Source organism: Dipodomys spectabilis, unplaced genomic scaffold (assembly GCF_019054845.1).
Source record: "Dipodomys spectabilis isolate Male_0828 unplaced genomic scaffold, ASM1905484v1 ptg000230l, whole genome shotgun sequence".
NCBI lineage: Eukaryota > Metazoa > Chordata > Mammalia > Rodentia > Heteromyidae > Dipodomys > Dipodomys spectabilis.
This window is the reverse complement of record NW_024870907.1, coordinates 6285843-6300761: the sequence shown is the minus strand read 5'-3', so window position 1 is coordinate 6300761 and position 14919 is coordinate 6285843. Positions and strand designations below refer to the sequence as shown.

General features: G+C 61.2%; 2 protein-coding genes across 4 annotated transcripts in view; one reads left to right on the top strand and one right to left on the bottom strand.

Annotated features, from left to right (window-relative positions):
* The window catches only part of Gramd4 (GRAM domain containing 4), a 68692-nt gene extending 65671 nt beyond the window's left edge, over positions 1–3021 (top strand). For both annotated transcript variants that reach the window (XM_042697983.1, XM_042697984.1), the window contains exons 18-19: positions 552–620; positions 949–3021. In XM_042697983.1, the coding sequence (XP_042553917.1) occupies positions 552–620; positions 949–1053 (174 nt within the window). In that variant the 3' untranslated portion in view covers positions 1054–3021. The remainder of the gene's footprint in view (positions 1–551; positions 621–948) is intronic.
* A 1717-nt stretch (positions 3022–4738) lies between these two features.
* Cerk (ceramide kinase) overlaps positions 4739–14919 on the bottom strand; it is a 28515-nt gene continuing 18334 nt past the window's right edge. For both annotated transcript variants that reach the window (XM_042697968.1, XM_042697969.1), the window contains exons 6-13: positions 14469–14614; positions 12319–12393; positions 11207–11359; positions 9963–10068; positions 9219–9295; positions 8046–8251; positions 7573–7781; positions 4739–6670 (exon numbers count right to left, since the gene is read on the bottom strand). In XM_042697968.1, coding sequence (XP_042553902.1) covers positions 6598–6670; positions 7573–7781; positions 8046–8251; positions 9219–9295; positions 9963–10068; positions 11207–11359; positions 12319–12393; positions 14469–14614 — 1045 coding nt within the window. In that variant the 3' untranslated portion in view covers positions 4739–6597. The remainder of the gene's footprint in view (positions 6671–7572; positions 7782–8045; positions 8252–9218; positions 9296–9962; positions 10069–11206; positions 11360–12318; positions 12394–14468; positions 14615–14919) is intronic.

Genomic DNA, 14919 nt, shown 5'->3' with positions numbered 1-14919 from the left:
TAAGTCCTGTTAGTTTTGTCGTATCACCTAACATTTTGGATTTAGCATCCACTTATCAGGGAGACCATGTACCATTTGTCTGAGGGCAGTTTCTTAACCAGCTTTTCTGGAGACTTTGTTCCTGGCCCAGAGGCAGGCTGGTGTGAGCCGCAGGCGCGCGGCTGGGTGTGGCTCAGCGACTCAGCCGCTGGCTCCCGACGGGCGCTGGTGGTGGGGTGCCCAGCCTTCGCGTCCCCTCTACCGCCACCTGCAACCCAGGGCTGTTGGCTCACACTGCTGTGCAGGGGCAGGGCGTACTGTTGGGTGTTGTGGGTGGTGTGTTGCTTGCTGTTGCGCTGTCGCCCAGAACCACCCCCTGGCACTCCCAGAGCAGCCTGATCCCCTGTGCCATAGACTCGGGGATCTGCTGCCCTGGCCGCCTGGGCTGGCGGGACAGGCCACTAACTGGTTTGCTGCTCAGTGACAAGATCAGGAGGGTTGTGTAGGTCGTCTTCTCTGTGTCTGAGGTGCCGGGGGGGTGGGTTGTGGTCACGGCCCACATTGTCTTTCAGTACAAGGTCCTGTCCGTCCTCCCGGGCTCTGGCATGGGCATCGCTGTTTCAACACCATCCACCCAGAAAGTAAGTGCCAGGCCGGTGCTCCTTAGGGGTTGGGGTGGGGCTCTGAGCATCCCTGGTATAGTTTTGGCTGGGCCGGTGCCTCCCTCCCGCCGCAGCCCCTCAGTGCGGTCCGGAGAGCACAGCCGCATGGGGGCCACGGGTGATGCCATCCGGAGGGAGGCGCTGGCCAGCGGCCCAGGCTCCCGCCCCTTGCCCTGTGTCGTGGGTGGCCTGGGCAGCTGCTCTTGTCCCCAGGCCCCGCAGGGCTGCTCGCTGCTCGGGCATGGGCGCCAGTTCTGTTTGTCCAGCCTGGCAGAAGCGGGCTCAGGCACACGCTCCCTCCCACCAGCCCCTGGTGTTCGGCGCCATGGTGCACAGAGATGAGGCCTTCGAGACCATTTTCGGGCAGTACATGAAGATCACAGCCGCGGCAGCCTCCGGTGGCGACAGCTAGTCCTGACGGGCGCCGCGGGTCCCTTCCAGACAGCGTGGTAGTGGAACCGACCCGCCGCCGCCGCCGCTTGGTCTTCTGCAATAATCCCCCTGGACCTGCCGTTCCTCACATGTTGGCCGGGCTCTGCCCCCCCTCTGGGAGGGGCTGGGCTGCCCCGCCGGGGTGAAGCACTTTAGGCTACACGGGCCACACGGGCGTGCAAAGGATCCTTGGGGCCTGCTGGAAGGACGCCGCCTCCAGGCCCCGCGCGCACGGCTCCTCGTTCTCCCCCTGGCCTGGGTGCAGACCCAGTGCCAGCCAAAGAGGCGCTGCTGACCCCAGCGCTCCGAGGCCAGAGGTGTGTCCCCATCAAAGCCATAGCACAGTGGGTTTGTGGTCCCTCCTGTGGGTTTGGCGATGGTGAGCGGGGGCACGGAGGCCCCTCCATGGCCTCCAAAACCGCCAGCGGTCTCTCTCGGCCTTCAGTGAGACCCAGGTGCCTCGCTGACCCTCAGCGCTGGCCCCGGGCGGGGTCAGGCACCGCCTTGTGTTCTGAGCTTGGCTCATGGGGGCTGGTGAGGAGGGTCCCTCGGGTCCCAGGGGGTCCGGTCCTGGCCCACCACCCCCGTGGCAGAGGGAGGGGCGTGCAGGTAGAAGCACATCTTTTCAGCACTTGGCTCTTCGGAAGGCCGGAGCGTGCCGGCAAGGCTTCGGGTGCTCTGCCCTTTGGTTGCTCTCAGGTGAAAGTCAGCTGGAGTCTGGCTGATGGATGGGGTAGGCCGGGGCCAGGCAGGCTGTGGGCCCCCGGGAAAGCCTGGCAGCGCCCTCCACCGTAGGGGCCACCCTAGCATCTGACAGTATTTCTGTTCTTGTGGCCGGCTCCGCCAGGGAAGCCCTGGCGCTCAGCCGAGCGCTGCGGACGCCTGAGCTCAGAGGCGCCATTTCCTCTGGGACGCCCGTGTGGGACATCAAAAACAGGGCACCTGCACCGCGGAGCCTGGCCCCTGCAGGGTGGGTCACCGAGCCCTCCAGACGTCATTAAGATTGTGGGTTGTTGTTTTTTTTTTTTTTGAAGAAACAGATTATATTTTTTACAGAGAGCAAGCTGTTTTTCTTATTTTTGTATCATTTTTCAGATGTAATTTTTACCTTTGCTCCGATCCTCATTTGCTGGTTTGGGTGTGAGGCCTATGGCTTGGATGGTGACCCCTTCATCCCAGGGGCTTCCTGCTGGGGGGAGGGAACGGGGGCACACACCCACCGGCTAGATCAAGCACACACCCCACCCTGGAGGGCGAAGGCTCCCCGCCACACAGGCATGGCGTGGGCCAGGGCGAAGCGGCAGCCTCGTACACGGAGGAGGAGCCCTGCGGGGGGACCTACAGCTTCCCGTGCAGGGGGCGGGGAAGGAGCACCCGTGGGAGCTCTAGGCGCCCGTGGGGAGGCAGGGTGAGCCCTGATCTGTGCCCAGAGCCGCGGCAGTGCCCCTCGCAGGCCGGAGGGGAGCCTGAGCAGAGAGAGGCAGAGTGGTTTAGTTTGAGCCCTTTTACAGAGAAAGGGAGATGAAGACTTGACCACATGGCAGGTGCCCGGCCCCACTGCGTGGCCCTTGGCGGCCAGGGAGACGAGGGCAGCCCAAGCCAACACTGCCAGCAGGTCCTGGTGCGGAGCCCACGGGGCGGGCAGGCTAGGCCCAGGCTCTGGGCCTCCTGCCAGGGAGACCGCGCTTTGTTGCAGGTGGCGTAAGTCTGGGTGGGTATTTAATTTCTATGACTAGTCACCGAAGTAGATTGAATGTTACCTTTTGTATGTCTGAAGCCTGAGTCTATTTTGAGCTGTACGTAATGGTTGCTGGCGTTAAGGGTTGTCCTCTATGAAGAACGGATGGGAGAAGCCTCCGTCACATTTTTTTAAAGAAAACCTTGTTTAAAGAAAGTCTTGTATACATTATAATTTTATTTAAATAAACCTAAAATGCTTTGTGCCAAGGCAAGGCCCACCATGTTCTTGGCAGGGTTCTGGATGTGTGTGGCCCAGCAGCTGGGCAGCCCCGGTCCCTGCCCACCCCCTCGCTCCTGCAAGGGCAGCAGGCTAGGAGGGGAGGCCACCGGGGTGGACTGGGGGAAAGCAGGGCCTGGCGGGGGGAGAGGGGGCTGCGAGCGGAAGGTGGGCCCCGAGTCCCAGATGACAGAGGCCAGATAGTGAAGGGATGACCAGAGGACACTGGGGAGGGCTGAGGGGGTGGAGACCAGGCAGAGACAGGGTACAGGTCCTGGCTCCCACGAGCTGTACATCCTGTGGGAAGATGGGCCCTGGCAACATTCGTGTTTGATCCCCACACTGACACCCCAGCAGGGCAGAAGACCCTGCTTCTAAAATGAATGGTGCTGACCGCCCTTCATCCCCCGAGCACGTGAGCTCCAGCGGGCAGGGGCTGTCCTGTTCCCAAGGAAGGGGGCTGGAGACAGTGCACCTTGAGTGTGGCTGCGTGAAGTTGGACATTTCCATATCCCATCCATCCACCTACCCATCTGCTGTCCACCCATTCACTCAGCCTCCCTACCCCCATCTTTCACCCGCCTGTCTTCCATCCATCTTACCCACTCATCCACCCATCTGGCCATCCATTCATCCCTTGTTCATCTGCTCTCCATCCACCTACCCATTCATCCACGTTCCGTCCGTCCACTCTCCCCACCCATCCTTCCATCCCCTGCCCACCTCCCCACTCGCCCATCTATTCACTCTACGCACGCATCCATTTTCCATCGACTCGCCCTCTCTCCCCATCCATCTTCCAACCATCCACTCACCCGTCCATCTTCCATCCACCTCACCCTTGCCACACTCCACCAACCCACCTACTCATCCAGCATCCGTCTACCCACCCTTCATCTACCTTCCATCTGCATTCACCCCCACGCACCCATCTTCCATCTATCTCCCCTCCCATCTACACATCTTACCTCCCTGTACTCACACATCCACCTGTCCTGAATTCATCTTCCGTCCATCCATCCATCAACCTGTCAGCCCACCCCCCCTTACATCCTGCCACCCATCTTCCCACTCGTCCATCTGTCCATCTAGCTTATCCCTGCTCTCACTGCTCATGTTCCTCCCCACTTCCTCTAGCCTGCTGGACAGCAGCAACTGTGCAGGAACACAACAGGGACAGCCTTCCTAGAGCACCCTGCTTCCACCCAGCCACCTCCTCCCCTCCCCTCTGCAGCGCGTCCATCCTTCCCTGGCTGCTCAGGGAGGCAGCTCCCCACGCCCCGGCCTTCCTCGCTCATGAAGGGGGGAAGGGGATGGGCCGCCGCAACCAGCTCTGGAGGTGGCAGAGGAGTTTCCCACACCCAACCCGCACGTGTAGCTGGAGACCCACCGCACCAGCAAAAAGAAGTTTCTGAGAACACACTGTCTGTTTCTTTCCCCAAATAGCATAACCTCCAAACCAAGCTGTCCAACCCTGAAAAGCAGGAAGTGATGCCCTGATTTGAGAATGGAGGGCTGTGAGGGCAAGGCGGGGAGCCTCGGCCACGGGAGCGTGGGGGTCGGGGCGCCACCCATTTTCAGCAAGGTGCAGCTACACCTTTGCTCACTTGGTCTTGTTTTTTAAACTTCACTCGTGTGTTTTCATAAATAAAAAAAGTACTCTGCTTTGAGAAAGAGAACTTGCAAATAAAAGAAATAAAATGCCACCTGCTGCCCAAAGTAACTTTATTTTTATCTTCTCAAACACCTCTGGTGCAATACACCATTTTCTAGTCTTGAAACCAGCAAAAGTAGAAGCAGGCCAGGCTGCCCTGCGCGGGCCTTCACTCCCCAGCCACAGGGCTGCGGCGGGGCGGAGGCGGCAGCTCGCAGCCCCGCCACCTCCACACTCGAATAAACAGGAATGAGTTACCACGCATGAATGCGGCTGATTATTTTGCACCAGTGAGCCACAAAGGAAGTTAAAACATGGACAAACCCTTCCAAAGGCTCCCGTGTTCCCTATCTAACACCAGTCCCCGGTCTCCAAACCCCCAGTGTGGGGCCGAGTAGCTGCATAAGAAATGGGCCAGGAATGTGAGTGGCTGCCTCCTGCCTCCTGCTGAAGGCCGGAGGGCCTTCAGGGCACCAGACCCCACTGCATCCTGCCACAGCTCCAGCTTTCCCTTTTCAGTGCCGGCCTGGAGCAGGGCGTTAGCAGAGCCTCTGGGCGGAGCCGTGGGGGGGAGGGGGAGCCCGTGTGCAGAGCCCGTGGGCCCCTGGCAGGGCAGCGCGGGCTCTGCCTGAGCCGCTGTGGGATACGCCAGAGGCTGTTGGCCCAGTGGGCGGAGGCTGCTCGGGGCTGCCTGGCCCTGGGCCCGGCCCGGCCAGTCTTACACCTTTGTATCCCCCCTCCCACCCCCCCAAGCCAGCACAGACGTGAATGGACACATCGCTGAAACCTCCATTACTTTGAATGAGGCCCTCTATGGCTGCCCTTCTGTCTGGGAGGGACTGAGGGATGAAGAGGACATTTCCCATCAGCTTCTAATGGAAATCCACACAAGGGATTCCGGAATAAATGCCCCGGGTCAAACCTGCCAGGGCCCACATCCAGCACTCCTCTAACAGCACCTTCTCGCACATCAAGTTTCAGCTGCATATTCTTGTACTTCAGAGAGACTAATTGACGTAAATCTTACCATACACACTGGGCTGGAAACAAACAAGGGTGCGGGGCCCAGCGGAAGTCCTGGTCTCCAGCCTCAGGGCCAAGACAGGAAGCTACCATCCCTTCTGCTAGAGACAAAACAAACAGCCAGGACACCACCCGCCCACACTCCTCTGATTGACAGGAAAGAGCTTCCAATAAATATGTAGAACCCAGGATGAAGAGAAGAACAAATATGGTCCATGACGACTCAAGACCTGCACCAAAGTAACCCAGCCAGAGCTGGGGAGACCCTGTCACCTGCTGCTGGAGCTGGGGTTGGAAGCAAGCACAGAGCCTCAGCGTGGCCCTCGGCCGGGGTGCCAGCTGCTCGCTGGTCCCTAACGGCCACGTGGCCCATTTCCAGCACACTCGGCATGAGGACACGCTCTGGAGCGCTGTGCTGCTGTCTCCGCGTGCCACACAGGATATCGGAGTGACCTCCTGACGGCAAGAGCGTCCAGCGAAGGCGGAGATCAACATCTGCTTCCAAAGCCTGGCTGCAAACAGCTCCAGAAAACGTCACTGCAAAGTGGCCGGTGGACACCCGTGTCCACACGCTGCGGCCCAGTTCCTGCCAAGTCCCGGAATTATTGCAATAGCGGCTCGAGTGGGCTGCTTGGGAATCTTCACTGCTGGCGTCGGAGGATGCACAAAGCCGGCCGGACTGCCCGCCGGGACACAGCGCCGGGGACGCAGATTTCGTAGAACTCAGAATGCCAGGTATCTACTTACAATTGTTGACAAAGGCATTTTTTTCCTAAAATCAAGATTTAACTATCAAAAATAAACTTCTAAATGTAAATGTCTGTCTGAACATAATTGAGCTGTAGTCCTTTCTTGATTTTCGAATTTTCCGGGCTGCACAGAGCGGCTCCTCAGCTCGGTGACTCTTGCTTAGGATTCTCCTCGATTCCTCGAGCAAAGAGGCGAACCAGCTGGCAGTGGACCCTGCAGAGACACACGGCCGGCTTCAACGCCACGTCCGGTGGGGCCCAGCAGCGCACGCCTCTCCTCCCAGATGCTCGGGAGGCAGTGGCCGCCCCAGGCAGAACGCCTAAGACTGACCGAGTGACAGCTAAAGCAATGGGCCCTGGAGGCACGGCTCAAGTACATTGCAAGTGTGAGGCTCGAGTTTAAAACCAGTGACTGCCACAAAAAGGGGGGGGGGCAAAAAAGCCAAGTGCTGATGGCTCATGCCATCCAGCTGAGATGGGGAGGAGGGGGTGTGCGCCGGCCCTGGAGCAAGGCTGTCAGGGTGCCCTTCTCAACGGAAGAGGCTGGGCACGGCGGCCATGCCTGTCATCCCAGCATGGGTAAGAAAACCCGTCGAAAAAGGGCTGGAGGTGTGGCTCAGCAGTATAGTGTCTGCCTTGAAAGCACCAGGCCTCAAGTTCAAATCCCAGTGCAGAGAAAAAAGAATCCAGCCAAACAAAAGCCAACCCGTGTGGCAGCCGCCTGGCTCCGCCCCTCCCACGCGAGTCCTTCCTGGCACACCAGGCCCGGGCGCCCCAGTCCGCACGCCGGGCCCGGGCGCCCTAGTCCGCACAGGCGCACACGCAGCTTCCTGTGGCTCCTCCTCCCCCTTTTCCTGCTGCCCCCCCCAGCACTGAGCACACATCTGGCGTGTCCCCTGGCCCAGGCCTGGGGAGGGCCGCGCGAAAGCAGGACTTGTGTTTGCTTTGTGAATTATGTAGCGGAAGGAAAAGGAGAGGAGGGAGAGAGGACGCCAGCGCAGAGCTGGGCTGGCCCGGGGTGTGTCGCTGAGGGGCGGGGCGGGGCGGGGCGGGAGGGGGCCCATCCGGTTCCAGCCTGGGGTGACGGGTCTCCCATGCCGCCAGGCTCGCGCTCACCTGACCTCGAGGGCGGGGGTGTGCAGCAGCTCCCCGTCACAGTTCCAGGCGCCACGGGCCGCCGCGCAGCAGCAGCTGGGGCTGTCGCTGCAGAGAGGCCCGAAGCGCTGCTTCCCCGGCCCCCCGAGGCCGCGGGCCCCGTCCTCCAGGGCCTTCGACGTGAACTGGAACCTCTTGACGCGATACACCTCCACAAAAGTGAAGTCAAACTGCGGGGAGAGGACAAGGCAGGGAAGCTGAGCTCCGCGGCCGGTCCCCAGGAGCACACCGCGGCCACGGGCCCTGACTCGGGCCACTCCACCGGCTGACCTGACCACGCCACACCGGAGACGCAGGGGCTTCCGGGCGCCGCTAACACCGCGAGTCACAGCTCCGCCCCGGGGCTGACACCTGCTACTAGCAGTGGCTGGTGCAATGTTCTAGTCCCTGTGTGGCAGGCTGGCTGGGGGGGGTGTGTGGGGCTCCCCACTTGCCTGGTCACACTGGTTGGTGTGCCTGACGAGGAACCTCAGGAAGTTGAATCTGGAGCACTTCCGGATGAGGATGAGGTCGGAAGATCCATCTCCCAGGTGGGCGGCTGGGGAGAGGCCCCGAGGGCTCCGGGGACAAGCACAGGACATGTTTGTGGCATTGATGGCCAGAAACTTCCCACAGACGACCTGCCACTCCTCTACCTCCTCTGAAGCACAAAGAACCGGGCAGATGTTACTATTACGAGGAACACGGCAGCCACTCTGAGGAGACGGGGCAGGATTGCTGTGCTCGCTCCAGCACGGCATGGAGACCTCCCGAGCTCACGGTCACCGGCCTGACATACCCACCCTGCAGCTGCCCGCTGGCCTCAGGACCTGAAGGCCACTTCCTGTGTGGCCAGGCAGACCGGCATCCACTGGGCCTGTGATTTAGAAGCAGGACCAGTAGCGCACGCCAAGGGCTGAACATCTGTGTGGATGGCCGGTGACGTGAGACTGGGTCTCACGTTTAAAATAATTGAAAAAAAATCAAAAGAATAATATTTTATAGTTGGGCTCCAGTGGCTCACCCCCGCAATCCTAGCTACTTAGGAGGCTGAGACCTGGAGGAAAACAGTTTGAAGCCAGACCAGGCCAAAAAAAAAAAGCCTTTAAAATTAACCAACTGTAAAATCGGTCCATCTCCAATTAACCAACAAAATGCTGGACTGGAGGTGTGGTTCGAGTGGTAAGCCAAGGGAGGAGAGCTTGAGGCCCTGGGTTCGAGCCCCAGATATAACAGAAAACAAAAAGCTTAATGCTGCTTCATAACATGTGGAAAATGCATGACACTCCAGTCTCGGTGTCCACAAATCACCTGCCACCGGTGGGAGGCCACGCCCGCTGGCCACGCACGGTGGGTGACTGGCAGGAAAGCAGGAGTTTCACCTGATCACCTGCTGACTGCCATACTGCAGAGCAGGCCACAAGGAGCCTGGCTGGCCTCCCGGTGCGTGGCCCTCCCCGGGATTATCTTCCCAAAGTCTGCTGAGTAGCAACAAGTTGTTGCTGCCTGGAGCTAGAGATAAAGGGACCGTGTGGTCTAACAGAGCAGAGAGGAAAGGGCTGATGGGCAGCAGAAAAGTCAATGCAGAGAGGGCCGACACGGGGATTAGACGGGGGAGGGGGGGTTACCAGCATTTTCTAAGCCATATAAGGCTTTCTTCTGCTCTTCCTCGAGCTGCTGCTTGCTCTGCCTGCACACAAAGCATCTGAAAAGCAAGAACACACGTCTCCATTGCGCAACGGAGCCCCTGCGCTGGGCTCTTCACAGAACCCAAGACTCAGCTGAGAACAACTCTTAGCATGCTCATTTTGAGAACTCAAAATTACATCTGCTTTGGATTTGCACCTGCGAATCCTTTCCTAAGATCTGTGAGTGCCACGTGTGGTCTGAGGAAGGCCTTGGCCAGCTTGGCCGAGGGCCGCTCCACCCACGGAGGCTCAGGTGAAGCTCCTGACACTTGGGCTCCGGGGGGCCCCCGCAGCCCTGCCTGTCCAGCCCTGCACTCCTGCTGGCCGCCCCCTTTCCAAAGGATGCCAGAGCGGGCCAGGGCTCTGCCACCTCCGAGGAGCTCCTCTGGGAGAAGGACGGGGCTTCGGCTTCGGCTTGCATGGATTGCTGAGAACAGTGGCTTTCATCAGACCTCAAGAGGGGCAGAAGGAACCCCCAAAAGGAGACCACACAGACGTTAGCCTCACCCCAGCACAAGCTGGGAGAGCCCGCAGCAGAGCCTCCTCCATGCCTCCCTCAGCCAGGGGATCGGGTCCGCACGGGCTCGGGGTGGCAGTGCCTGAGAAGCCCGAGACACCCCATAGGCCACCCCACCACCCAGCACTGCCCATCCCTGCGGCAAACCCAGAAAGAAAGGCCCTCACCCCGCGTGGCAGGCCTTCCTGTCCCGGGGAGAGCCCACGGTGTGCTGGGCCGGGAGGAAAGACACGGTCCCTTCGTAGTAGTGATGCGAGAGGAACGTCTTCATGCCTGGAACAGAGCAGCAGAGGGAACGCCGCAGGTCACCGCCGCCGCCACCTCATGGGGCTGCAGAGTCCCCCGGACGAGAGGCCTGCCTGCTCACAGCGGCCTGCCTCCCCCATCCGCGGGCGAGCCCCGCTTTGTGGTGCGGCCCGTAGACTTTTAGGACACGGCCTGGTGAGACCCCACACGCGGCCCCAGCCCTCAGCCCGCCTGAGACTCGGCTCCTGCACTCCCCCAGGGCGCAGGAGGCGCGGCACAGGCATTTCTGCGCAGCCCCGGTGTGGGATCTAAGCTGCCCAGGGACATTGATGTGAGGCGGGCCTGCCGGTCCTGTCCAGGCCGTGTCCCTGGCCTGGGAAGAAGCCTGACCCAGGATGGGCACCTGGCAGGCACAATGGCTCTTTCTGGAAGCTGAGGCAGGGCCCTTACTGGAGACGGTGGGGACACGCACACGCTGCGCTCGAGCTCAGCATCTCGAGCCAGGTTCCTCCACAGTGAACACTGTCACACGGACTGCTATGCTCCCAGTGACCACAAAACCAACTTTAGACAGGTGCCAGTGGCTCACGCCTGCAGCCCTAGCTACTTAAAAGGCCGAGATCCGAGCATCATAGTCTGAAGCCAGCCTAGTAGGATTGAGACTCATCTCCAATGAAGTACCCCAAAAGAGCCAGAAGGGGCGCTGTGGCTCAAGCGGCAGAGCACTAGCCTTGAGCAAAAGCAGCTCAGGGACAGCGCCCAGGCCCTGCACTCAAGCCCCAGGACCAGCACCAAAACACAAACAAAACCGCTTCACCTCTACAGCCCAAAGGGGATGAGAACATGAATTTCCTGATGCTCACCTTCCTTTAGCCTGTGACTGGGACACACGCGGTGTGTCTCAGGGGCCACCCCCTGGTCTGAGTGAGCCTCGAGACCAGGATGTGTGTCATACCAACCCAAGTTCGAGACCAGGCCCCTCCGGCCCTCGCTGGCTGCGGATGAGGCAGGCCTTTCCCGTCCTGTCTGCCCGCAGGGCGTCCACCTTTGCATGTCTGTGGACTCGCCCTGTGTGTGCAGCGCTCGGCCCGGCTCACCGACGCCTGCGCGTGCCCCGGCGTGCGGCGGCTCAGGGCGGCGGCACGCTAGCGCCCATCCCTGTTACCTGAGAAGTCGTATCTGACGAGCCCCATCCACCGCTTCTTCTCGCTGTCCTTGATCAGGTCCCCGTAGAACCCGTAGCCCAGCAGGGACACGGAGTACCGCAGCAGCGTGCTGCCGTGGTGCACGGAGGACACGTCCATGGCCAGCGAGTCTCCTGGGACGGAGGGACGCCGTGAGGGAGCCCCTCCGCCCGCCCCCTGCCCCCAGACAGCACCCGCGAGGGAACCCCTCTGCCCCCTGAGCCCGGGACGGGGGACAGCGGGGAGCTTCAGCGCCACGATGCAGACAGCAGAACGTGGCTCCGATTTCCAAAACTATTCCAGAGCTATTCTGTGGGGAGGGACAAGAGCGCGCCCCCGTGGGCTGAGGCTGAAGGAACGGTCAGCAGACAGGGTGACGCACACCTGTAATCCCGGCCCCCGGGAGAGTAAGGCAGGAGAACCGAGAGGTGGAGGCCAGCCTGGCCACGCAGGATGGGCTTGCCTCAAAAACCAAGGCAAAGTATAAACTCAGTGGACAGACATCTTTAGACATAACCTTTCAGGAGGGAAAAACCCGGAGAGAAGCGAGGGAAGAGGTGACACCGTCCCAAAAGAAATGTGCTCTTTACCTGCCTCGTGTAACTATCACCCTCCTTCATAGTCACAATTTAAAAAACATTGCTGGTAAGATGTGGCCTGCTCCAAACAGGGACAGAGAAAGGGACGGGGTCCTGGCATCGTCCTGGGGGCTCTGGGGAGCCCCCCCCAGGAACACAGGTCCCTTCCTGCCTCCGGCTGAGCCCAGATTCCCAGGAAGGAATGGGACGTCACCCAGGATGGGAAGCGGGCTGGGAAGCCCGTGGGAGCCAGTCTCGGTGCGGGTGGGGTGGAGTGGCAGCTCGGGACAGCGTGGGCTGAGGTCAAGAGCAAGGGAGGACACGAACCACGGAGGACCCACGTGCGGGAGGCTGCACTGGGCTGCCCGCGCAGCCTGGCCCGGGGGTGGCTGGGGAAGGCGGCGATGGGCCGGGCGGGGCCTCGTGCCGAGCGGAGGGCCAGGCAAGGGAGGACGGGAGGAAGCAGGGTGGCCGCAGGACCCTCAGGGGCGGCTCCCACGTGAGACCTGACTCACCAACGATAATGTGCAGGGCCGAAGTCTCGGCGTCGATGGTGCCCACGGTGGAGTAGCACACGCAGTCTGTGGAGCCTGTGGAGGGGAGGGGCAGACCTCGTCACCCGGGCCCCTGCCTCCTCCTCCCGCGGCCTGGCGTGAGGAGGAACGCGGTTCTCCTGCGAGATGGATGTGGCAGGCGCAGGGCTCCTCACGCCACGGGCCACGCGCTGCCTCCATGGCAGGCACCAGCGGCTCGCAAGCAAGGCGAGACTGCCCAGAGCACGGCCAAGCGGGGGAGAGCCAGGTCAGCACACTGGGAAGGCAGGAAGGGTGAGGAAGGCCCCGTACTGGACACGGTGGCGCTGAGGCCCCAGCTCACCCCGGTGAGCCCTGAGTCCTGCCTGAGACCGCCCGGAGGGGGCTGAGGGCCGAGCTGTCCAGACGCCTGGTCTCCACCTGGAGCGCACGGGCGTGTGCACAGAGCGGCGGCACCGCAGAGCATGGCCGCTGGCACAGCAGCTGGCCGGGGCTGGCCCGGGCCGGCCTGAGTCGCAGGCCCCGGCTCTGCCTCGGACGCGGGCAGCCTGCCGTCTCTGGTCCTGAGTGACCTGAGGAGCCTCTTGGGGCCCCGTGGGCCAGGCCCCAGCTCCTTTTGCGCTGGTTGTGGGGGGCAGGGATGCGCTTCCTGCCTGTTGCACTCATGGAATGGCACACGCACCGCTGTGCACAGCTTCTTCTGGGGCGATGGGTCTCACGGGCAAGCATGGACCCACAATCAAAACAATCATCTCAGCCTCGTGGCTAGGGCGAAGGTGCGCCCACTGTATGCAGCAAATAGCTAAGAGGGGTCTTGTGAATTTTTTCACTTGTTCTGGCTATGAACTATGATCCTCTGGATCTCAGCCTTCCAAATAGCTGGCATTACAGGCGTGAGCCACAAGCATGCACCAGAATCCCATCGGACTGCCGAAGTTAAACACAGGCATAGAAAACCACATGGGCTCAGAGAGCCCCAAGGGGAATGTCTTCGGGAGAGAGCCACTTCCACGTGGAGCCTCCGGGGCCGCGTGTGCCACGACTGAGATCTGTGAGCAAGGAGGCAGAGAACAGGGACAGGCGGGGAGGGGCCTGCTGTCCTCCGGGGACATGGCCTCATGTCCAGGTCACTGACAGAATCACAGCTCCCTGGGAACCAGCCGCAGATGGCAAGACAGCGGGCCCTGGAGGGCGGGCGTGTGTGTGTAAGAGCATGCATATGAGTGTGTCACGAGTGTGTGAGCTGACTCTCGCCCAGTGTGCTCACAGGCCAGTCAGCAGGCGCCCAGCAGGCCATCCTCTGCTGAGAGGCCCCCCACCAGGGCGGAGCATGCTGCACCAGGCTGCCGGCAAGCATGCGTGGAGTGGAGCTGGAGACCCACAACCCCCCACAGGTCGGCTCTTCTGCCCCGGGCAGAGCCCTCAGCTCCCTCCCTCTGCTCCTCCACCTTTGGGAACTGAGGTCAAGGGAGAGGGAGAAGCAGAGGCCTGCCGTGGTCCCGGCGCCGTGGCGGACACTGAGGTAGCACGAGGAACCACGCCGCGGTCTGAACGCAGGGGTGCCCCTGAGGTCTCCCCGCCAGGGTCTTCTCATGGCACAGGACGAGTCCACACGGCAGGAGGCGCGCTCCTCCCCGGGGCCCCCACAGGACTCCCCCGAGACGAAGAACACGCCCGAGGCAGACGGCGATCCTTCAGCACACGAACAGCCACGGTCCTGACCACAGATCAGGATGTGCTGGGCACGGCGCGCTGCTCTGGGCACTGGTGGCTCAGGCTGTAATCCTCAACTACTTTGGAGGCTGAGATGCAAAGGATCAGTTTGCTAGCGTGGGCAGAAAATCCCCAAGACTTCACCTCTAAAAAAACCACCAAAGAACTGGGCTGAGAGGTGGCTTACGTGACAGAGCACCAGCCCCGTGCACGCGAGCTCAGAAAGTGCAAGAATCTGACTTTAAATCTGCATTGGACAAAAACAGACCAAGCAGGAAGGGTGTTGCCCTGCACACATGTGCACGTGCGTGTGCATGCACACGCGCGCACACACACGCGCGCGCGCACACACACAGCCCAGGCGGCCTCCTCCGGGGGCTGGGCAGCGCAGGCAGCCTGGCCCCGGGTCCCACCCGTACCTGCGGGGATGATGCCGATGCGGAGCGGGCTGGGGACCAGCGCGGCCCGGGGGTGGTTCTGGTCCACGCCGGCGCTCTTCTGCGTCCTCCCGATCAGACCGTGCAGCACCTCGCTGAACATCCCGTCACCGCCCACGCAGACGATACTGGGGAGGGCAACAGCACACCAGAGCCCATAACGCATTCGCCCCGGCTCCGGTGGTCCTGGAGGTACAACGCAGGGCCTTGCACCTGCCAGGCAAAGCACTCTACCACTTGAGCCACACCTCCAGCTCTTTCTGCTTTAGTGACTTTGCAAAGACTGTTTTGTGCCCAGGTCAGCCTAGACACTGGTGCACCTGTTTGTTTCTTGTGTAGCTGGGATGGTTGATGTGTGTCACACCTCCCCGCTTTTGCTGGCTGAAATGGGGTCTCATGTACTTTTGTTCAGGCTGGTTTCTAACCTCACTGC